Source organism: Pan troglodytes, chromosome 21, assembly GCF_028858775.2.
Source record: "Pan troglodytes isolate AG18354 chromosome 21, NHGRI_mPanTro3-v2.0_pri, whole genome shotgun sequence".
NCBI classification, from domain to species: Eukaryota; Metazoa; Chordata; class Mammalia; order Primates; family Hominidae; genus Pan; species Pan troglodytes.
This window is the reverse complement of record NC_072419.2, coordinates 11667695-11692602: the sequence shown is the minus strand read 5'-3', so window position 1 is coordinate 11692602 and position 24908 is coordinate 11667695. Positions and strand designations below refer to the sequence as shown.

General features: G+C 44.6%; 1 protein-coding gene across 7 annotated transcripts in view; it reads left to right on the top strand.

Annotated features, from left to right (window-relative positions):
* TMEM230 (transmembrane protein 230) overlaps positions 1–24908 on the top strand; it is a 47517-nt gene that overhangs the window by 10032 nt on the left and 12577 nt on the right. For 5 of the 7 annotated variants that reach the window (XM_514498.9, XM_009436760.5, XM_001165175.8 and 2 more), the window contains one exon: positions 2351–3432. The exons of the other annotated variants lie outside the window; for them this stretch is intronic. In XM_514498.9, the coding sequence (XP_514498.2) occupies positions 2351–2491 (141 nt within the window). In that variant the 3' untranslated portion in view covers positions 2492–3432. Of the gene's footprint in view, positions 1–2350; positions 3433–24908 lie in introns of those variants that run through there. 7 annotated transcript variants of the gene reach the window in all.

The following is a 24908-nucleotide window of genomic DNA, read 5'->3' as shown; positions in this document are numbered from 1 at the left end:
TTGCCCAGGCTGGTCTTAAACTCCTAGGCTCAAGCAATCCTCCTGCCTCAGCCTCCCAAAGTGCTGGAATTACAGGCTTTAGCCACTGCACCCCTCTGACTGTGTTCCCCGTTGTGTGTTAATTATGGTCAGTGTGAGGCCCACCCTAGCCTCCCAAAGTACTGGGATTACAGGCGTGAGCCACCACACCCGGTGGATGTAGAATTTTATCAAATGCTTTTCTAGCATCGATTGAAATAATCATATGGTTTTTGTCCTTCATTCTGCTGATACGATTTTATCACATTGATTGGTTTGTATAAGTTGAACCATCCTTGCCTCTCTGGGATAAATCCCACTTGGTCCTGATGAATGATCTTTTTAACGTATTGTTGAATTCAGTTTGCTAGTATTATCCTCCTTATTGAGGATTTTTGCATCAATGTTCATCAGGGATATTGGCCTATTTTTCTTTTTTCGATGTGTCTTTGCCTAGTTTTGGTATCAGGGTAAAACTGGCCTAGTAGAATCAGTTTGGAAGTATTCTCTCCATGTCTGTTCAGAATAGTTTCAGTAGGATTAGTATTCTTTTTTTTTTTTTTTTTTTTTTGAGACAGGGTCTCATCTGTCATGCAGGCGTAGTGCAGTGGTGCGATCTCAGCTCACTGCAACCTTTGCCTCCCCGGCTTATGTGATCCTGCCACCTCAGCCTCACTAGCAACTGGGACCACAGGCATATACCACCATGCCCATCTAATTTTTGTATTTTTTGTCAAGACAGGATTTTACCATGTTGACCAGGCTGGTCTTGAAATCCTGAGCTCAAGCGATCTGCCTGCCTTGGCCTCCCAAAGTGCTGGGATTACAGGAGTGAACCACCATGCCCAGCCAAGTATTAATTCTTTAACTGGTATAATTCAGCAGTGAAACCATCTAGTCCCAGGCTTCTCTTTGCTAAGAGACTTTTTATTATGGCCTTAATCTCATTACTCTTTGTCTGTTCGGGTTTTAGATTTTTTTCATGGTTCAATCTTTGTTTTTATATTCATGTCTGGTACAGCAGATTCCAGCAGAAAAACCAAAAAGATTTTCTTTTACATTTTGTTATCTGTTGGCAAAACATGTTTTTCTTCCTTTGAGCAACAGTAAACTTCCATAGTTCCTATAAGGGAGGTGGTGGCAGGTAGGCAAACTTGGCCTCTGAGATATTAGACAGTTTGCCCTGTCATAGTTTGGAACAACATGGCTGAGCCTGGCATACAGGAGTCCTGATTGGTAAAGGGCTGTAGCTGGAGCAGCATGCTGTCATTGTAGCTGTGCAGTGCCATGGACATACTGTCAGTATTTGGAGAGAAATAGCAATTCTGTTATATGTGTGGGGTCATTGTGCCTCATAAGTCAGTTCCTTCTTACAGTAGGTTTGGTTGGAGTTCCTGTTGAGCTTCAATATGAAACCTTAGAAACCTAAAGTAGTTGGTGGTTCTTTCTCATGGGCTGTCCCCACATACACAGTGTCCAAGTTGTCTTGAACCAATTCTGACTATAATTAACACACAACAGGGAACACAGCCAGCCAGGTGCAGTGGCTCAAGCCTATAATTCTAGCATTTTGGGAGGCTGAGGCAGGAGGATTGCTTGAGCCCCAGAGTTCGAGACCAGCCTGGGCAACATAGCGAGACCTCATCTCTACCAAACAAACAAATGTACAAAATGAGCCGGGTATGGTGACTCACACCTGTAACTCCAGCTACTTGGAGGCTGAGGTGGGAGGATCACTTGAGCCTGGGAAGTCGAGGTTGCAGTGAGCTGTAATCACACCACTGTACTCCAGCCCGAGCAACAGAGCAAGACTCTTACCTCAAAAAAAAAAAAAGAAAAAAGAGAAAGAAAAGAAAACCTGAAAGGCTGAGAAAAACACAGAGTTTATTGTAGTGGTATCTGTACAATTACAAAAGGTGAAAAACAACCGAAGTGTCCAGCAGCTGTATGTGGGGCAGTTAAGTAAAACTGTGGTATGTCCATTTCGGTGGAATGTTACACATCCTTACAGTTTAAATGTATGAAAAGGTTTTAATAATATTGGCCACAGGACACAGAGTATGGTGTGTTCACAACTAAGAGCTTTAAAAAAAGGAAAAGAAGCCAAAATATCTGGATGAGAATGGGTCATTTTTTTCTTTATAATTGTTAGTACTTTGTAGTTTTTCTTCAATTTATAATCAGGAGGAAACCTTTTCCCTTGGTGGTATACAACTCAAAGAAAATGTACTGAAGAGTATAAAATACTGATCTAAGGATTAGGTCTGTGACGTTTTATTTTAAAATGTGTAACTCTTACGGTACTAATGTGTTTGCCTCCTTCTGCCACCAGGGGGCAGACCGGGCCGTTCCAGTCCTGATCATTGGCATTCTGGTGTTCCTACCCGGATTTTACCACCTGCGCATCGCTTACTATGCATCCAAAGGCTACCGTGGTTACTCCTATGATGACATTCCAGACTTTGATGACTAGCACCCACCCCATAGCTGAGGAGGAGTCACAGTGGAACTGTCCCAGCTTTAAGATATCTAGCAGAAACTATAGCTGAGGACTAAGGAATTCTGCAGCTTGCAGATGTTTAAGAAAATAATGGCCAGATTTTTTGGGTCCTTCCCAAAGATGTTAAGTGAACCTACAGTTAGCTAATTAGGACAAGCTCTATTTTTCATCCCTTGGCCCTGACAAGTTTTTCCACAGGAATATGTATCATGGAAGAATAGAGGTTACTCTGTAATGGAAAAGTGTTGCCTGCCACCACCCTCTGTAGAGCTGAGCATTTCTTTTCAATAGTCTTCATTGCCAATTTGTTCTTGTAGCAAATGGAACAATGTAGTATGGCTAATTTCTTATTATTACGTAATTTATTTTAAAAATATCTGAGTATATTATCCTGTACACTTATCCCTACCTTCATGTTCCAGTGGAAGACCTTAGTAAAATCAAAGATCAGTGAGTTCATCTGTAATATTTTTTTTACTTGCTTTCTTACTGACAGCAACCAGGAATTTTTTTATCCTGCAGAGCAAGTTTTCAAAATGTAAATACTTCCTCTGTTTAACAGTCCTTGGCCCATTCTGATCCAGTTCACCAGTAGGTTGGACAGCATATAATTTGCATCATTTTGTCCCTTGTAAATCAAGATGGTCTGCAGATTATTCCTTTAACGGCTGGACTTTTGGCTGTTTCCCCATGAAACATGTAGTGGTTATTATTTAGAGTTTATAGCCGTATTGCTAGCACCTTGTAGTATGTCATCATTCTGCTCATGATTCCAAGGATCAGCCTGGATGCCTAGAGGACTAGATCGCCTTAGTTTGATTCTATTTTTTAGCTTGCAAAAAGTGACTTATATTCCAAAGAAATTAAAATGTTAAAATCCAAATCCTAGAAATAAAATGAGTTAACTTCAAACATTTCAGAAAACATTTTAATGATTTTATGATATCTTTAATCCCAGTACCTAGATCTACCTTAGTTTCTAGGTAGCTGGCATTGTGGGTCACACTCAACTTTCCCTAACTCTGAGGTTATGGACTTGGGCAACTGGAAGCCTGGACATGGCATCAGCTGAGTTGCAAGGCTGTGGGAAGAGCAAGTTTTAGATGTCTACTCAATATCCAAGTGGAGCTGTTGAGGAGGCAGTTGCGATGCATGTGTGTGTCTAGAGTTTAAGAGTGGGTCTTGGATGGAAATAGAAATTTGGGAGTCAGCATTTGGACAGTATCTTAAAAGCTAGAGGGCTGTTTGAGATCACCAGTAGAGTGAGTGTAGTTGGAGGAAAAAAAAAAAAAAACTCAGGAAGTGAGGGACAAAGAGAGGGTGACCTGAAGCAGCCTCTAAGATTAGGAACTTTTGGTAATGGGAATGTTGACTGGGGAGTCCAGTAATCTAGAGTGCCTGAGCCTTGACAGTGAATATGTGAGGTGATACATAAAGCTTTATCTTGGAGAGTGGTGGCCAAGCAAAGCTCAGATCAGAAGGTTTTGGCCAACCAAATGATTTGGGTTTTTTTATTTATTATTTATTTATTTATTTTGAGACAGAGTCTTGCTCTACTGCCCAGGCTGGAGTGCAGTGGCACAGTCATTTCTCACTGCAGCCTTGAATTCCTGGGCTCAAGTGATCTTCCCACCTTTGCCTCCCAAAGTGTTGGGATTATAGGCATGAGCTACTGAGCCTGGCCTATTCGGTCCTTTTTTAAAAAGTTGATGCTGCTGGTCAAAAAAAATAAACAGAAGGGTATAAAGTGAAAAGTAAACATTTGGGCATGGAGTGGAGAGTGTACATTCACTCCAGCTTACCTCTCAGGATTTTCCAAATAAATTTCTTAATATACCCTTCCTGAAATGCTCTAAGCACATAAATATACATCTGGTTTTTAAAACTTGGGCTCCCATTGTATGGCTCTATAATTTCCCCCCCCCCAGTTCTATTTTGTATATCTTTGCATATCCATGGAGATCAGTCATATTCTTGTTAATGCACATTATAAGTGTAGTTTTTCATACTATGCATTTAGTGGTCATAGGATCAGAGCAGAAATCAACCAACTTCCTACCTGGGGTAGGAATCTCCTCCAGAGTCCCCTGAGGAATGACCTTTGCTGCTCTGTTTGAACATTCACACTTGTAATCTCATTCCAGCTGGCATTGTTACAGAAGTATCATTTATGAAGCCAAAATCAGACTCCCTGCAACTTCTGTGTTTTGACCATAGTTGTATTATTTGGTGTTTTATAGAAAAGGCCTAAACCTCTACGGCCGTACTACCCTGAATGCTCCCGACCTCATCTGATCTTGGAAGCTAAGCCAGGTCAGGCCTGGTTAGTACTCGGGCGGGAGAAAAGATCTAAACCTCCATAATAATGTTGAACATTTCTTGACCCCTTTGCCAGATATTCTGCCAAATACTTTCATTACATATCTCATTTTAATCCTTAGAAAAATCCTGAGTTAGCTGGGCACAGTGGCTCATGCCTGTAATCCCCGTACTTTGGGAGCCCGAGGCGGGCGGATCACCTGAGTTTGGGAGTTTGACCGTTCTGACCAACATGGAGAAACCCCATCTCTACTAAAAATACAAAATTAGTTGGGCGTGGTGACACATGCCTGTAATCCCAGCTACTTGGGAGGCTAAGGCAGGAGAATTGCTTGAACCCGGCAGGCTAAGGTTGCGGTGAGCCAAGATCGCACCACTGCACTCCAGCCTGGGCAACAAAGCCAGACTCCGTCTCAAAAAAAAGAAAAAAAATCCTGAGTTAGATAAGATTCTTAGGTAGGAAGTAGGTGAGATATTTGGGATTAAACCCTGGGCCTGGTACGGTGGCTCACGCCTGTAATCCCAGCACTTTGGGAGGCCGAGGTGGGTGGATCACTTGAGGTCAGGAGTTCAAGATCAGCCTGGCCTAAAAATACAAAAATTAGCTGGGTGTGGTGGCGGGCACCTATATCCCAGCTACTCAGGAGGCTGAGGCAGGAGAATCACTAGAACCCGGGAGGTGGAGGTTGCAGTGAGCCTAGATCACACCACTGCACTCCAGATGGTGACAGAGTGAGACTCCGTCTGAAAAAAATAATAAAACTAAAAAAAATAATAAGGCAAAGCCTGAATTCCCTTTACCAGATTGACAGCCAAATGCTTTTAGGTACTGGGCCAGTGAAGAAATGGGGGAGGTGGGTATGGACAGTAGAAGTAGTTGGGGAACCGTGGTCAGTTGTCAGATGTATATTTTACCTGAAAGTAACCTCCTCCCCACTCCAAAGTGTTGACCAGACTATATATCCTAACTTTTTTAAAGGATGTTCTTATTTGCAACAACTCTTATGCCTCCTGTTAGTCATTTCCAAGGCTAAAAACCCTCTCCAGTCGCTTCAGCTATTCTGCATATGATGGAAATTTCAGATCCGTTGCCACTCTGGTGGGTCTCTTGGTTGAGCTTCACGTGGTCATACCAGAGGCACTTCTGTTCTGCCAGGAATTGTGAGGTGCTGGAGGTACAACAGGAAAATATAGGACTTGGGTAGTGAGGAGCACAGGTTGCAAACTAGCAGCCACATGTTGGCCTGCGTTTGAGGATTTATTTTTTTAATTGTTCCATTTTATTTTCTGACCACCTATCCCCAAGTTCTTTTCGTTTCTAAAAAGGGAAATGTTCACATGATCTTGATTTTGGACTTGAAAAATCAGGTAGTCCTTCATTGCAGAGAGGCTCCAGCCAACTGAAGTAAGGTAGTACAAGTTTTAGCTGAGTAGCATTCTCCAGTTCACCAAAGTTTCCACCACTCTTACTTTTATATCCAGCATGCTAATTTTCCTCACTAAGGGCAAAGACTGTGTCTTAAACCCTCCCACAAAGCCTAGCACAGTGCTTGTAGGCACTTAGGTTTATCAAATGAAGAGCTGGAATCGTGTGCATTTCCATCCCAGGACACTGTGTTCCTTTGAGGTATGGATAGGTAGGCGAGTACCTACCTACATTTACGTCAGACTTTCCTAAATGGCCTTCCACCAGCTGCCTAGCAGGCCAGCTGCTCTTCACACAGTTGGTGCTGCCTGGTCAGTCATGCCTCTGCCTGGCAGCCTCTGCCCAGGCCAAGGAGCCCAGTTCAGGACCTACCTGTACCGGCTGGCACAGGAGAACCTCCTGCCACTGGTGTATGGTAAGGGAACCTGGTAGAAGGACAGTAACAGCACTGGCTTTCTGCTTACCTTTGAAGGGTCCTATACCAATCAATGCACCTTAGTTGCCTTGATTTTTCATTGAATTCCTATCCTGAGGCTTCTCTCCTAGATTCGGTCCCATAGGCTCCTGGCCTCACAGGTATGTAGTTCAGTGATGGGGCCTCAGTTTCCTTCTAAAGTGGGGATAGAACAATTCCTACCTCACAAGGTGATTGTGAGGATTAAATAAAAACAGTTCCAGATGGTGGTTCACACAGCCTGGCACAAAGTAAGCTGCTGTTTGAGAAAGTAAAGAGGATCACTGCTTTGCTTCAGGGAGCAGAGCCTGGGATGAGGTGGAGGGAAGAGAGACCATCTGCTACCCTGTTGCCATCTTGAACCTGCTGTTCCATGGCAGAACCACCCGAGAGCCGGCGGCAGGGGCGAGGGTTGATTGCCAGCCCAGGCAGGGCTCCCCTCCCTGACAGCTGCTGATGGAGGGTGTGAGGAGGTCTCAGGCCCCTGGCCCTTTACCAGCATGCGGCTGGGCCTGGAAGGCTGTGTGCTCCAATCCTCTGGAAAAAGTGAAAGGCCCTGCAGGGAAGTCCTTGAAGACAAGAGGTTTTAGATCTGGAGCATCATCAGATCGCCTCTCATGGAGCTTGTCTTTCCTCTATTTTTTCACCTCCCCTCAGTCTTGCTCCTTGCTATGCAAATGCAGTCTGGTCTGTGGACCGGCAGCATCAACATCACTTGGGAAATTTGAAATGCAGAATCTTGGGCTCCTCTCCTAAATCGGTTCTGCATTGTAGCAAGAGCCCTGTATGTCAAGAACCCTACCTGTTAGTTGCATGTCAGTGTCTGAGAAGCGCTGACTGATGGGGGCCCAGTTTCCCCCCTAGTCCATCTCCTCACCTTGAGACTGGACCTCCTCAGGCAGTGCCAATGGGTGGCCCTGGGTGTGGAGGCACTTAGAAGGTATAGTCTCTCCTCTTTGACCCACTATTATTCTCTAGCTAAGACAGTAACTCCCAAAGTCTGCAGAAGCTTCATAGAAATGGCAGAGAAACAATGCAGGAAGACTTTGTGAAGATCATTTTTTGTGATCAGTGAGAAATCAAGACAGGAGTCCCAAAGATGAGGAAGGTCGGTGGCAGGAGTGGAACATGCTTCGGTTCCCTGAAGGCTCAGGGAAGGGGACGATGTGTAATTTATGACCCAGTGAGAGGCAGGATGGGTGTTCTTTCCATTTCTGTGGGAGGCAGGCCTGGTGCCTCAGGAGTTTACTCCGAACACTGGAGGTGCTGGCTTGCCTCCATCCGTGGGTCTCTAATGCCTCCGTTCTTTCATTCCTCTCACTAACACAAGAAGAGCCAACTAGAAAATGCTCCAACCTGAGGGTTAAAGTTTCTTGGCTAAGATGCTAATCCTTCGAGAGGGTTTTCTCTAGAATTAATGTCTACAGAGTTTGCCCTGAGACCACCATCCACCGCGCTGCTTTTGCCCCACAGCTGAAATAATGGCAGCAGCAAAATCACCAGCACATCCTGGGAGGGTCTGTGGCCTGGTAGAGTTGAAGAAAAGCAGTGCCCCTTTGCCCGTAGTTGCGAGGAGATGACTTGCATTGGGAAATAGGAGGTGACCATGAGGAACCTGGGCAGTAAGACCAGCTGTCCCTGTAGCTGTGATCAGAAAAGTGTAAGACTTAGCTTACTGATGGCATTGGGCATGGTGGCGAGCAACTGTAGTCCTAACTACTTAGGAGGCCAAGGTGGGAGGATCCCTTGAGGCCAAGAGTTCGAGACCAGCCTGGGCAGCAGATCTACAAATTTTTTTTTTTTTTTTTTTTTTTTTTTGAGATGGAGTCTAGCGCTGTACCAGGCTGGAGTGCCATGGCGGGATCTCAGCTCACTGCAACCTCTGCCTCCCATGTTCAAGCTATTCTCCTACCTCAGCCTTCTGAGTAGTTGGGATTACAGGCACGTGCCACCACGCCTGACTAATTTTTGTATTTTTAGTAGAGATGGGGTTTCACCATGTTGTCCAGGCTGGTCTCAAACTGCTGACCTCGTGATCCTCCCGCCTCAGCCTCCCAAAGTGCTGGGATTACAGGTGTGAGCCACCATGCCTGGCCAAAAATTTTTTTTTAAAAATTAGCCAGGTGTGGTGGTGTGTGTCTGTAATCCTAGCTACTCAGGAAGCTGAGATGGGATCAGTTGAGCCCAGGGTTTGAAGCTACAGTGACCTATGATGGTCCACTGGACTCCAGCCTGGGCAACAGAGTGAGACCTTGTCACTTAAAAAGGCCAGGTGCGGTGGCTCACGCCTGTAATCCCAGCACTTTGGGAGGCCGAGGCAGGCGGATCATGAGGTCAAAAGTTCGAGACCAGCCTGAGCACCATGGTGAAACGCCGTCTCAACTAAAAATACAAAAATTAGCCAGGTATGGTGGCACGTGCCTGTAATCCCAGCTACTCAGGAGGCTGAGGCAGGAGAATCGCTTGAACCCAGGAGGCAGAGGTTGCAGTGAGCCAAGCCAAGATTGTGCCACTGCACTCCAGCCTGGGTGACAGAGCGAGACTCCATCTCACAAAGGAAAAAGGGAAAAAATCACTGACCGGATTTGTTGATAGCTCCAAGTTTCCCCTGTTTTGGGATATCAGAGTTATTTCTAAGTATTTTACATTTTATATAGCTTTGATAAATGGGACCTTTTAGGCTGGGTGCAGTGTCACACACCTGTAATCCCAGCACTTTGGGAGGCCAAGGCAGTCACATCGCTTGAAGCCAGGAGTTGAAGACCAGCCTGGCCAACATGGCAAACCCTGTGTCTCTACTAAAAATACAAAAATCAGCCAGGCATGGTGGTGTACTCCTGTAATCCCAGCTAGTCAGGTGGCTGAGGCATGAGAATCGCTTGAACCCGGGAGGTGGAGGTTGCAGTGAGCCGAGATGGTGCCACTGCACTCCAGCCTGGGCGACAGAGCAAGACTCCATCTCTAAATAAATAAATAAATCAGGCGCAGTGGCTCATGCCTTTAACCCCAGCACATTGGGAGGCTGAGGCAGGCAGATTGCGTGAGCCCAGGAGTTCAAGACCAGCCTGGGCAACATGGCAAAACCCCATCTCTACAAAAAAATTAGCCAGGTATGGTGGCATGTGCCTGTAGTCCCAGCTACTCAGGAGGCTGAGATGGGAGGATAGCTTGAGCCCAGGAGGTGGAGGTTGCAGTGAGCCAAAATTGCACCACTGCACTCCAGCCTGGGCGACATAGACCCTCTCTCTACAAAATAACAAAATTAAAATAAAATAAAATAGGAAATAAAATGGAGTTTTTCTTATTCTTTTTTTTCTTTGAATAGTTCTTTGTTAATGTATAGAAACACTACTGATTTTTATATGTTAACGTTTGTATCCTACAACTTTATTTAGTTCTAACAGGTTTTTGGTGGTGTCTTTAGGGTTTTCTATATATAAGATCAGCCATCTGTAAATAGAGACAGTTTTACTTCTTCATTTCCAATTTGGAGGCCTGTCATTTGTTTTTCTCACCTAATGCTCTGGCTAGGATTTCCATTACTATGTCAAATATAAGTGGTGAGAGTGGGGATCCTTGTCTTGTTCCTGATGTTAGTGGAAGAGCTTTCAGTATGTTCACTGCGAATTTGTCATACAAGGTAAATTCCAAGGTACATCAAAGTACATTCCTTCTATACCTAACTTGTTGAGAGTTTTTACCATGAAAGGATGTCAGATTTTCTCAAATGCTTTTCTGCATCTAGTGAGATGATCATGCGATTTTTGCCTTTCTTTCTCTCTCTCTTTTTTTTTTTTTTTGAGACGGAGTTTTGCTTTTGTTGCCCAGGCTGGAGTACAATGGTGCGATCTCGACTCACTGCAACCTCTGCCTCCGGGTTCAAGCGATTCTCCTGCCTCAACCTCCCAAGTAGCTGGGATTACAGGCATGTGCCACCACCTGGGCTAATTTTGTATTTTTAATAGAGACAGAGTTTCTCCATGTTGGTCAGGCTGGTCATGAACTCCCGACCTCAGGTGATCTGCCTGCGTCGGCCTCCCAAAGTGCAGGGATTACAGGCGTGAGCCACCGTGCCTGGCCTGCCTTTCTCTTAACGTGTGTATTACATTTACTGATATGCATATGTAGAACCCGGAATGTCAGAAAATGTCAAGTATTTTCCCCATTTAACGGGGAGTGAAACCACAGTGAGGCCAAAAGTGCCGTGGACTGATGCTGGCCCAGGATCGAGGACTCCTCATGCTGAACATCGACTCAAGATGATCTTCCACTATATTTTTCTCCCTGGTGTTTTCATCTCCCCACCTCCAGCAAGGGGCAAGAAACTAATCTCTCTCTGTCAATCATATCAGACCAGCAATAAAAGAAGTTCAGTATCTCAGTGTGTGGAGATTACGACTTTGCAATCTAGGAAAACAAAGGAGGCAGGCACAAAGTCTAGAAAGTCACATAGGGTGTTGGCAGAGTAAACTCACGTTTATATACCAAGTCCCAGGTCACCAAAACTTGAAACTTGAGAGTACTTTGGGAACAAAAGTATCTCTTCATTAAAACAAATAAACATTAACCAAAAAAGTAGACCACAGAACTTTGAATGCAGCTCTATCTGGATGTACTTAGGTTCTCCAAATGTCTTAACTATTTACAGTGTCAGCTTTAATCTAACCTTGGTTTTTATCTCCAGACTTTGACTTAACTTTGCATATCAAGTCACCTTGAATTCGACCTTTATGTTTATCCATGAATTATTTTGGGGGCATCTACTACGGACATAGCTTTGGTAGGTATCAAAAAGGAATCGTCCACCATGCCCATCCTCCAGAAGTTTGCAATATACTTATGTAGAAATAGATCCATATTTGAAATAACTGAACAAATATAATAAGTAATATTAATAAATGAGTACAGTCAGCCCATCATATCCTTGGGTTCCACATCCGTAGATTCAACCAACTGCAGATCAAAGATATTTGGGAGAAAAAAACAACAAAAATAGCAATACCAGCTGGGTGCGGTGTCTCACACCTGTAATCCCAGCACTTTGGGAGGCCGAGGTGGGTGGATCACCTGAGGTCAGGAGTTCAAGACCAGTCTGACCAACGTGGTGAAACCCCATCTCTACTAAAAATACAAAAATTAGCCAGGTGTAGTGATGCATACCTGTAATCCCAGCTACTTGGAAGGCTGAGGCAGGAGAATCACTTGAACCCGGGAGGCGGAGGTTGCCGTGAGCCCATTGCACTCCAGCCTGGGCAACAAGAGCGAAGCTCCATCTCAAAAAAAAAAAACAAACAAACAAAAAAAAACAGTAAAACAGTAACAAAATAGCAACAACAACAAAAATCCTTACAAAGAATAAAAAAATTAGCTGGGCTCTGTGACCCATACCTGTAGTCCCAGCTACTTGGGAGGCTGAGGTGGGAGATTCGCTTGAGTTCACGAGTTCAAGGCGGCAGTGAGCCATGATCTTGCCACTGCACTTCAGCCTGGGTGACAGCGAGACCCTGCCTAAAAGAAAACTCAACAAGGCTTATCATGAAAATCAGTAGTTCTTGGCAACCCCTCTTTCCTTTCTCTCCAAGAGACAACCACCTTCAGTTCTTCCAGATGAATATTTTAGTATTAACTTTCATCTCCATGTGAAATATTTTTATTACCATTTCACAATTGTTCAGTATTAGGCCTTATCAATTGACTATATCTAGTGGTGCAGATTGGGCTGCTCTTTGGTCATCCTTCGTCACAGACACGTGCTTTCAGTCCCTCCATTTGTCCATATAATTGCGTCATTTTGGTTGGATCAATATTAATATTGATATTGCTAAGGATACACAAACGCTATTCATAGCTGAGCCAGAACACTTAGTATGACTTCTTTTCCTTCTGACACAACTTTTAGTTTCTCATTGGAGTTAATAATCATGTTTATTTGCATGATTTTCTATGTATCTGTCCCTAGTTAAGCCCAAACTGACCCCATTTGTATATATCCCCTAGTCTCCCATCCGTTTCATCTGAAAGAACTCTCTCCATAAAGGAGGCTGCTGCCCTGTCCTCTTCCTGCCCATTGTCCCTCTGAGGGGAGGAAGTGACTGTAGTGCCTTCTGGCTTCCTGCCTGACTTCTGATTCTTGGTTCCTCCTTTGTCGTCATTTTTCTCTCTCGATGCTTGTAGAATTGTCTTCAGTGTTCTGAAATTTCACAATGCATGTCCTGCTGTTGGCCTATTTCTATTCAGCACCCATTACCCATTGTGCCAGGTGCTCTTGGCCCTTTCAGTCTGGAAACTCATGTCCTTTAGTGTTAGGGAATTTTCTGAAATTAATTTATCTGATAATTTATTTCACTCATACCTTGGTTTCCTATTTCTGGAATTTTTTCATTAGATGTCAGTCCTTTTCTATTTTCATATTTTTGTCTCTTTTCCATATTTTGTCTTTTTGATCTCCTTTGTGGAAGATTTCCTCAGTTTTTTTCTTTCAACTCCTCTGTCATCTTTTCTTTTCTTTTTTGAGATGGAGTCTTCTGCCACCCAGGGTGGAGTGCAGTGGCACGATCTCAGCCCACTGCAACCTCCGCCCCCCAGGTTCAAGCGATTCTCCTGCCTCAGCCTCCCAAGTAGCTGGGATTACAGGCACATGCCACCATGCCTGGCTAATTTTTGTATTGTTTACTAGAGATGGGGTTTTGCCCTGTTGGCCAGGCTGGTCTCGAACTCCTGACCTCAGGTCTCGGCCTCCCAAAGTGCTGGATTACAGGCATGAGCCACCGTGCAGCCCTCTGTTATACTTTCCACTACTGTTTTTTGTTTTTGTTTTTCCTTTTTTAAGACAGAGTCTCACTCTGTTGCCCAGGCTGGAGTGCAGTGGGGCGATCTCAGCTCATTGCAGCCTTTGCCTCACAGGCTCAAGCAATTCTCCTGCCTAAGCCTCCCAAGTAGCTGGGATTACAAGCCTGTGCCACCACACCCAGATAATTTTTGTATTTTTAGTGGAGACGGGGTTTCGCCATGTTGATCAGGCTGGTCTCAAACTACTGGCCTCAAAGTGATCTGCCCACCACGGCCTCCCAAAGTGCTGGGATTACAGGCATGAGCCACTATACCCAGCCTTCTACTCTTCTGTTACTATTTTTTTCTTTTCTTTTTTTTTGGGGGGGGAACAGATTCTCGCTCTGTTGCCCAAGCTGGAATGCAGTGGGGTGATCTCGGCTCACTGCAACCCCTGCCTCCCAGGTTCAAGCGATTCTCCTGCCTCAGTCTCCCTAATAGCTGGGACTATAGGTGCGTGCCACCACGCCCGGCTAATTTTTTTGTATTTTTAGTAGAGATGGGGTTTCACCGTGTTAGCCAGGATGGTCTTGATCTTCTGACCTCGTGATCTGCCTGCCTCAGCCCTGCAAAGTGCTGGGATTACAGGCGTGAGCCACCACACCCAGCTCTGTTACTTGCTATCATGGTTTTAATGTCCAAGGACTCTTTTTCACATTTTACAGCAATCAATTTTTATTTCGTGACCATAACATTTTTATCTCAGTATATTATCAACATAAAATAGTCACTTATCAGCACAGCAGTCAGAGTGATCCCTTTAAAATCTATTATACTAAGTTCCCACCCACACTCAGATGAACTTGATGTCATTTAACAGTATCATTCCACCTGCAGCTTAGACCGCCTATCACCGTTGCCTCCTCTACAGTTATTAAACCTGGTTCTGGGTTGGGCATGGTGGCTCACGCCTGTAATATCAGCACTTTGGGAGGCTGAGGTGGGAGGATCTCTTGAGCCCAGGAGTTTGAAACCAGCCTGGGCAACATAGTGAGACCCCATCTACAAAAAAAAAAATTTTAATTAAGCCAGGTGTGGTGGCATGTGCCAGTGGTCCCAGATACTCAGGGAGCTAAGATGGGAGGATCCTTGAGCCCAGGAGGTGGAGACTGCAGTCAGCTGTGATCATGCTACCGCACTCTAGCCAGGTGAGTGCAGTAGGCTCATGCCTATAATCCTAGCACTTTGTGAGGCTGAGGCAGGAGGATTAAAAAAAACACCTGATTGCTTCCCTATTGCCCACCCTTCTGCTGACCTAGCTGAGTTAGGAGACACGAACACAGCTTCATTTTTCAAATCTCTGTCTCCCGTGGAAAATGCTGGCTTTTTTTCCCTTTTAAGGGAGGTTGGTTTGAATTAATTTGTTTGAAACCTTTTTTTTTTTTTTTTTTTTTTCTTTTGAGACAGAGTCTCCTTCTGTTGCCCAGGCTGGAGTGCAGTGGCACGACCTTGGCTCACTGCAAGCTCTGCCTTCCGGGTTCAAGCAATTCTCCCGTGTCAGCCTCCAGAGTAGCTGGGATTACAGGCATGCGCCACCACGCCAGGCTAGTTTTTGTATTTTTAGTAGAGATGGGGTTTCACCATGTTGGCCAGGCTGGTTTCAAACTCCTGACCTCAGGCAATCCGCCCGCCTTGGCCTCCCAAAGTGCTGGGATTACAGGCGTGAGCCACTGTGCTTGGCCTTGAAACTTTTTTTTTTTTTTTTAGGTATATCCTGGCTGGGTGTGGTGGCTCATGCCCGTAATCCCAGCACTTTGGGAGGCCACCGCGGGCAGATCACTTGAGGCCAGGAGTTTGAGACTCACCTGGCCAACATGTTGAAACCCCATCTCTACTACAAATATAAAAATTAGCCAGGCGTGGTGGTACACGCCTGTAATCCCAGCTACTCCACCGAATGCCTCTTCTCATCTTTACCCAAAGGAGCTTGTTTTTCTCTGGTGTCAGGAGTTGTTATATGGATTTCCTATTCTAATCTTCTAGTCCCAGACCAAAAAAAAAAAAAGCCATACTTTCTTTGGGCCTATTTACCAGATTTAGGTGATAAGCTGAGAGTGAAGAGAAGGGCTGGACCCCCAGCTAAGGTAGGGGTCAGGAAGCCAGGCTCTACCCAAGCCAGGGGAGAGGAGGTAGAGGTTGTAGATTGTACCACTGCATTCCAGCCTGTGAGACAGAATGAGACTCTGTCTCAAAAAAAAAAAAATATGTCCTCTTACTCCTTCCTTACTCCCATCCCCTACCTTAGCTGGGGAACCAGCCCTTCTCTTCACTCTCAGCTCATCATCTAAATCTGGAAAGCACCTGGAGTGTACAAAGCCTGGCAAAGACCTAGCAATGATCAGGTCCCAAAGTTTAAAACCCTGTGAGTAATTGATACTTTGGAGTGAAGGCTGGAAGGGAAGGTTGTTGTCTGGGAGGGAGACAGCTACATGTTGAAATCTGGACACAGCTGAGGCTGTGATGGTGTCTCTGTCTTCTAGGGTCAGTCTTGGGTTTTCCTATGTCATCTTCCAGACTTTGAAAAATAATTGTTGGCCGGCCATGGCGGCTCATGCCTATAATCCCAGCACTTTGTGAGGCTGAGGCAGGAGGATTGCTTGCATCTGTGAGTTCGAGACCAGCCTGGGCAAAATAGCAAGACCTCATCTCTACAAAAAAATCCAAAATTAGCTGAGCATGGTGGTGCATGCCTGAAGTCCCAGCTACTTGGAAGGCTGAGGCGGATGATTGCTTGAGCCTGGGAGGTCGAGGCTCCAATGAGCCGTGGTCACACCACTGCACTCAGCCTGGGGGACAGAGTGGGACTCTGTGTCAGAAAAATAACTAAACAAATAAATAAGAGATTAGCCAGGCGTGGCAGTGTGCATCTGTAGTCCCAGCTACTTGGGAGGCTGAGGTGGGAGGATTGCTTGAGGCTAGAAGGTTGAGGCTACAGTGAGCTGTGATTGTGCCACTGTACTCCACTCTGAGCAACAGAGCAAGACCCTACCTCAAAAAAAAAGAGATAAAAAGATAATTGTTTATTTACATATGGAATTATAGTAAGCAAAATATTAAAGACTCCATATTAACAATCTGTCATTGTATTCTTCCAGAAAAAAAAAGCATATATAAAAATATATACAGATACTTTTTTTTCTTTTTCTTCTTCTTTTTTTTTTTTTTTTTGAGACAGAGTCTGGCTCTGTCGCCCAGTCTGGAGTGCAGTGGCGTGATCTTGGCTTACTGCAAGCTGCGCCTCCCGGGTTCACGCCATCCTCCAGCCTCAGCCTCCCAAGCAGCTGGGACTACAGGCGCCTGCCACCACGCCTGGCTAATTTTTTGTATTTTTAGTAGAGATGGGGTTTCACCGTGTTAGCCAGGATGGTCTTGATCTCCTCACCTTGTGATCTGCCCACCTCGGCCTCCCAAAGTGCTGGGATTACAGGCGTGAGCCACCGTGGCTGGCCAATACTTTTTTTTTTTTTTCTTAATAGAAATGAGGTGTCACTATGTTGCCCAGGCTGGTCTCAAACTCCTGAGCTCAAGTGATCCTCCCACCTTGGCCTCCCAAAGTGCTGGGATTACAGGCACGAGCCACCACACCCAGCTGCATATTAAAACCCTTTTCATTGTGAAATATAATACATACATGGAAAAGCACATGAACCTAAATGTATAGCTTAAATTATAAAAGTGGAAGTTCAAGGATGTACTACCCAAGTCAAGAAGCATGACGCGGGCATCTGGACTGATGGAGCAGCCTGTGAGAGGAGCACCTGTGAGAGGTGACACGGCAGGTATGGCCTGACAACCACCTGCTTTCTTATGGCTAAGAGGTTGTAACACGAGGGGCCTTGGGAGAGGATGCAGGCAGGTGAGATATTGGAGAGTCCTTTATGTCATGGAAAAGAGCCTGGCCTCCCGTCCCCTACCCTAGCTGGGGGTCCAGCCCTTCTCTTCACTCTCAGCTCATCATCTAAATCTGGTAAATAAGCCCAAATGAAGTATGGCTTTTTTTTTTGTCTGGGACTACAAGATTAGAACAGGAAACCCATATCACAACTCCTGACACCAGAGAAAAACAGGCCCCTTTGGGTAAAGATGTAAAGAGGAACTTGGCTCATGAAAAGATTCAGGAAGCCAGGCGCAGTGGCTCACTGTAATCTCAGCACTTCGGGAGGCCGAGGCGAGCAGGTCACTTGAGGTGAGAAGTTTGAGACCAGCCTGGCCACCATGGTGAAACCCTGTCTCTACTAAACATACAAAAATTAGCAGGGCATGGTGGCGCATGCCTGTAATTCCAGCTACTCAGAAGGCTGAGGCATGAGAATTATTTGAATCCAGGAGGCAGAGGTTGCAGTGAGCTGAGATTGTGCCACTGCACTCCAGCCTGGGTGACAGAGTGAGACTCTGTCTCAAAAAACAAGAAAAAAAGAAAAAGAAAAAAAGATTCAGGAGCATGAAAAAAAAATGGAACAAGAGAATTGGAGGAGAGTTGCTACCTGCAACAGGAGAAACTTGTACAAAAAGAAGGTTCGTACCTACGGTGAGATCAGAGAGGATGTTGTAGGTGGCAATCTGGAGTCCAAGAATACAGCTTTCAGATGAAATTCTGGATTCAGGGTTAAACATTGAGGTAACAGGATATTAGGTACAACCTTGTGTGTCAGTTAAAAAATGGAAATGAAATGGACTTTTTAAAAATAAATGAAATGGACTATTTTAAAAATAAAATATAAATTACTAAAATTGACTCAGGAAGAAATAGAAAATTGGAATAAACCAACTAACTCTGGAGGATGGGAAAAGAGTCCCCAGAGATCTTATGTTGCATCAGCAGTGGACTGGATAAAGAAAACGTGGTACATATACAACGTGGAATATTATGGGGCCAGACGCAGTGGCTCACGCCTGTAATCCCAACACTTTGGGAGGCCGAGGCAGGCAGATTACCTGAGGTCAGGAGTTTGAGACTGGCCTGGCCAACATGGTGAAACCCCATCTCTACTAAAAATACAAAAATTAGCTGGCTGTGGTGGCACATGCCTGTAGTTCCAGCTACTCAGGAGGCTGAGGGAGAGAATCGCTTGAACCCAGGAAGCAGAGGTTGCAGTGAGCAGAGATTGCGCCACTGCACTCCAGCCTGGGCAACAGAGCAAGACTCCATCTCAAAAAACAATAATAATAAAAATTAAAATAGAAGACGGGCGCAGTGGCTCATGCCTGTAATCCCAGAACTTTGGGAGGCTGAGGTGGGTGGATCACGAGGTCAGGAGTTCAAGACCAGCCTGACCAATATGGTGAAACCCCGTCTCTACTAAAAATACAAAAATTAGCCAGGCGTGGTGGCGCACGCCTGTAGTCCCAGTTACTCAGGGGGCTGAGGCAGGAGAATCTCTTGAACCCAAAAGGCGGAGGTTGCAGTGAGCCGAGATTGTGCCACTACACTCCAGCCTGGGTGACACAGCAAGACTCCGTCTCAAAAAAAAAAAAAAAAATTAACATAGAATATTATGCAGCCATAAAAAGAATGAGATCGTGTTCTTTGCAATAACACAGATGGACCTGAAGGCCATTATCCTAAATGAATTAACGCAGGAACAGAAAACCAAATACCACACATTCTCACTTATTACAAGCAGGAGCTAAACCTTCAGCACGCGTGGGTACAAAGAAGGGAACAGTTGACACCGAGGCCTACTTGATGGTGGAGAGTGGGAGGAGGGTGAGGATCAAAAAGCTACCTTTCGGGTACTATGCTCATTCCCTGGGTGACGAAATAGTATACCAAACCCCCACGATACATAATTTACCCACGTAACAAACTTGCACATGTATTCCCTGAACCTAAAATAAAAGAGAGAGAAAAAGATCTTAGGCCTCCAAATTTTCAGACCTAGTTGAACAATATTATGGAAATTTTCTACTAAACATTGAAGAAAGACTGTAGGTAATTGGCATTCTAGAATCTAAAGCAAGAGAAAAGTTTAGAAGCAACACTGTCCATTTAACAAGCCTAGTAGAATGCTTATATCAAAGCCCATCCAAACGAATGTGTTAAGAAATGTACATGCCAACTTCATTTATAAATATTGATTTTAAGATTGTAAATAAATTATAATAAGATAAAACCAAGCTGTGGGTTAAAACAAATGGGCAAAGTCAAAGGTATATTAAGGAAATCTGTGTGTACTTGAGTGCCCTAATAGGTTGAAGGAGAAAAATCATATGACTCTCTTCTTCATAGAAGCCAAAAAACCATCAGATAAAATTCGACAACTATTCCTGATTTAATAAAAAGGCATGTTAAAACTCCCTAGCTGGGTCTTTCCTCTCAGAGGTCCCCACTCTCTCAATAGAGAGAACTGTTTTTCTTTCTCTTTCTTCTATTAAACCTCCGCTCCTAAAAAAAAAAAAAAAAAAAAAAAAAAAAAAAAAAAAAAAAAAAAACTCCCTAACCAACTTCAAAAAGATGGGCCCTAACATCATCAAGTATATGAAGAATTAGGCCGGGTGCGGTGGCTCACGCCTGTAATCCCAGCACTTTGGGAAGCTGAGGCAGGCAGATCATATGAGGTCAGGAGTTCGAGACCAGCATGGCCAACGTGGTGAAACCCCATCTCTACTAAAAATACAAAAATTAGCCAGGTGTGGTGGTGCACGCCTGTAATCCCAGCTACTCTTGAGGCTGAGGCAGGAGAATCGCTTGAACCCGGGAGGTGGAGGTTGCAATGAGCCGAGATCGCGCCATTGCACTACAGCCTGGGCGACAAGAGTGAAACTCCATCTCAAAAAGAAAAAAAAAAAAACAATATGAAGAATTAATCACAAATGCCATAACTAATAATAAAATACCAAATACCTTCCCATTAAAATCAGAAACAAGGTAAAAATGCCCACTAACATCTATCATTTTGATTGAACAAAGCCAAAGGAGGTATGAATGTCAGTATACAGATAGCCTTGCAAGAAATAAGGGTTTCCTTAAGGCTGGGCATGGTGGCTCAAGTCTGTAATCCCAGCACTTTGGGAGGCCAAGGTGAGCGGATCACTTGAGAGTCAGGAGTTCGAGACCATCCTGGCCAACATGGTGAAACCCTGTCTCTACTAATGGTACAAAAATTAGCCAGGTGTGGTGGTGGGCACCTGTAATCCCAGCTACTCAGGAGGCTGAGGTAGGGAGGATTGCTTGAGCCCAGGAGGTTGAGGTTGCAGTGAGCCTAGATCACGCCACTGCATTCCAGCCTGGGCAATAGAGCAAGACTCTGTCTCAAAACAAACAAAAACTATGTAGTTATTTTTTAAAAAACTAAAAATACAAAAATTAGCCAGGCATGGTGGCATGCACCTGCAGTTCCAGCTACTTGGGAGGCTGAGGCAGGAGGATCACCTGAGCCTGGGAGGCAGAGGTTGCAGTGAGCCGGGATTATGCCTCTGCACTCCAGCCTGGGCAACAGAGCAAGACCTTGTCTCGAAAAAGAGAGAGAGAGAGAGAGAGAAAGAGAGAGAGAAACAAGGCTTTCCCATTTTCTTTTTTTAAAAAAATTTCAGTGAATGGCTGGGCGTGGCGGCTCCCAGCACTTTGGGAGGCCGAGGCAGGTGGATCACCTGAGGTCAGCTATTTGAGACCAGCCTGGCCAACATGGTGAAACCGCATCTCTGCTAAAAAAGAAAAAAAAAAAGACATAAAAATTAGCCGGGCGTGGTGGTGGGTGCCTGTAATCCCAGCTACCCGGGAGGCTAAGGCAGGAGAATTGCTTGAACCCGAGAGGCAGAGGTTGTAGTGAGCCGAGATTGCACCACTGCACTCCAGCCTGGGTGACACAGCAAGACTCTGTCTAAAAAAAAAAAAAAAAAAAAAAAAAAAATCAGTGAATTTCAAACATAAGTGACCATTCTCCCAGGTGATGGAAATTTACTCCTCGTCATAATGAGAGTGTTCCCCTTTCTGACAGCAAGAAGGGAGGGCTGTCATTTAGTGTGAAGGCCTCCAGAAAGGAGGATCATCTGACTCTTGAGTGTCCACACTGGCTAAGATGTATTTTGTTTTGTCTAGACCTTGGGTACTGGTGATACAGGTAGCTGTGGTTTTGTTCCCTGTTCTCAGCTATGAACATTCTTCTGATCTGTGTCTCTTAGCTCCTTCTGCACCCCATTTGGGCATGTGGGAGCTTTAGGTGGCGTGTGTGCCTACTTTGTGGGAATGTTCAAGGTTCTTTGCTGCCTCTGGGCTCCTTCTGGACACACATCAAATTGTTCTGCTGCTCCGCCGGGGTGCGTGAGAACCATGTGGGCTGCCAGACCCAGCTCCCTTGCTGTGCCCATAGCCTTTTCACTGTCTTGCCACTTCCCAGACTCTACTTAGAAAAAGGACATGGGTCCCTTCAGATTCCAGCTTTCTGGCTTGTCAAGGATATCTCTTGTTCTCCTGCTGGCAGCTCGCCCCTTCCATCCCCCACCGCCCACTTACAGCAATTTTTTGGGCTTCTAGGGGAGGGGATAAGATGCAGGGACACATCTCAGATTCAAACCCACATGCTTCTCTCTAATTCTCCTCTTTCTCTGCATCTAGAGACTTCTAGTTAAAGAAGCACTTATCAAACAATCTATGATGGAAGACCAGTTTTGTTTTATTTCCAATTGTCATGAATTAATCTTTTTGGCCTGTACACTGTTGAATGAAATGAGTCTGCCAATCATGCACTTGGATATTGTGACAACATCATATTGCTGTAACAGCTGCTAAATGTTTGTTCTCAATATCTGTACTTAACTCATCATGGACAGTAACAGACAGTTCATGGATCAGCAGGGGTCCAGGGGCCACAGTGTGTAACCTGGTAGAGAGTGTCACTCGCCTCATCTGCTATTTCAAGTCTGAGAAGGATGGCTGGGTGCAGTGGCTCATGCCTATAATCCCAGCTTTGGGAGGCCAAGGTGAGTGGATCACCTGAGGCCAGGAGTTCGAGACCAGCCTGGGCAACATGGTGAAAATTAGCCCAGCGTGGTGGCGCATGCCTGTAGACCCAGCTATTAAGGAGGCTGAGGCGAGAGAATCACTTGAATCCGGGAGGCAGAGGTTGTGGTGAGCCGAGATTGCGCCACTGCACTCCAGCTTGGGCAATAGACTGAGACTCCATTTCAAAAAAAAAAAAAAAAAGACAGACTTTAGAAACTAAAAATGTCAAGAACTTGACTTCCTTTCTCTACATTCTGCTGTGTCATTCCTTCCCTAAGCCAGTAGGCACTGAACACGCTAGGGGCTGCCAGGCTGGAGAGAAGCAGTCATGGGGTCACAGAAGACAGTAGAAATTAAAATGTATCAGTTAACACAGCAACTTTCAGTCTTGCTGTAGAAATGAGAAGTATGAAACTGGTACAAAAAGAAAAAGGAAAGAAACAAAGATGAGCGACGAATCATAATTTGTGAACACATTAATTGCAACTTACAAAAACCAAGAGGATTTTTCTTCTTTATTTTCCGGCCTCTACATTAAGGACACAGAGACTTTTTCAAAAAGCTGTTTGCACTAATAAGAGAGTTTAGCAGCAGGATAGATGATTACAAATAATATCAAAATTGAGAGAACTTCTACTCTACTAGAATAACATTTAGGAACATTGTCTCATTCACAATAACTATAAAACAAAATACTTGAACATCAAATTAATAGAAAGTTACTGAATATAGTAACCCAGCTTTTACTAGTTTTATAAAATAATCTTCTTAAGTATCTCAGTAAGATGTAATGATTTTTTTCAAACAAACAAACAAAAACTATGCAGTTTTTTAAACTAAAAATGCAAAAGTTAGCCAGGTATGGGGGTGCATACCTGTAGTCCCAGCTACTCGGGAAGCTGAGGCAGGAGGATCACCTCAGCCTGGGAGGCAGAGGTTGCAGTGAGCCAGGATCGCACCGCTGCACTCCAGCCTGGGCAACAGAGCAAGACCCTGTCTCAAAAAAGAAAGGAGAGAGAGAAAATAAGGCTTTCCAATTTTTTTTTCTTCTTTTTTAAAAATTTCAGTGAATTTCAGTCGTGAGTGACCATTCTCCCAGGAGATGGAAAGATTATTTCATTACACTAGTAAAAGCTGGGTGCAGTGGCATGCACCTGTAGTCCCAGCTGAGGTGGGAAGATGACTTGAGCTCAGGAGTTGGAGGCTGTAGTGATCTATGATTGTGCCATTGCACTCCAGCCTCGGTGACAGAGCAAGCTGTCTCTAAAAACAAAACAAAAACCTAAAGTCTCAATATTATAAAGAAATGCAAATTCATCTACAAATGCAATTCCATTCTAATCAAAATCACATAGAAGGAGTGGGGGAATTCAACAAAGTGGTTCTGAAATCTATCTAGAAATAAAAGATTAATATAATAGCCAAGAAAAAGTCAAAGGGGAAACTTGAGAATACTTAACCTCTTTGATATTAAATGACATTACAAATCAGGCATGGTGTCTTGCGCCTGTAGTCCCGCTACTCAGAAGGCTGAGGCAGGAGGATTCCTTGAACCCAGGAGATCAAGGCCAGCCTGGGCAACATGGCAAGACCATGTCTCTAAAACAATAAAATAAAATGGCATTATAAACCTACAGAAATTAAAACAGGGTGATTCTGCATAGGCATTGAAAGAAAAATCAATGGAACAGAAACACTATGCAAAAAGAGTCACAAATATCAGCAAAATTTTGTATATGATAAATGGGCAATTAAAATCACCAGAGAAAGGATAGCTTGTTTAATAAACAGTGTTGGAATAACTAATTAACAAATGTAGGCTGGGCCCATTGGTGCATGCCTGTAGTCCCAGCTACTTGGAAGGCTGAGGCAGGAGGATTGCTCGAGGCCAGGAGGTTGAGGCTGCAGGGAACCATGATCACACCACTGCAGTCCAGCCTGGGCAACAGAGCAAGAGTCTTGTGTCTCAAAAAAACACACAAAAAGACAAGTGGCCCAGTTCTGTGGGCTCATGTTTGGATTGAACTTCCTCATCTCTTAAAGGAGGGCGTCGCCACATGACTTGCCTTGGCGAGGAAATGTGAGTTCAAGCAATATGTGTCATTTCTGAGTAGCGGCTCTAACCGCCAGTGCGTAATTTCCCTTGTTTCACTTTCCCTCTGCCACGGTCCTAGAGTGATCGTGATGCACAACAGAGCCCCGCGTTGACCCATAATGAACACAAGGTGCGAGAGTGAAGTACACCTTTGTTGTGTTAAGCCACTAGATTTGGGGGTTTCTGTCATGCAGCATACCCCAGCCTACCCTGGATGATACAGTCTCTATCTCATACTTCACACCTGTTAGAGGAAAAACAAGTCACCCCAGGAAATTAGAAACATGAATGATTAGCATTTGCTGGGAGTATCTGTGCTTCCAAAGA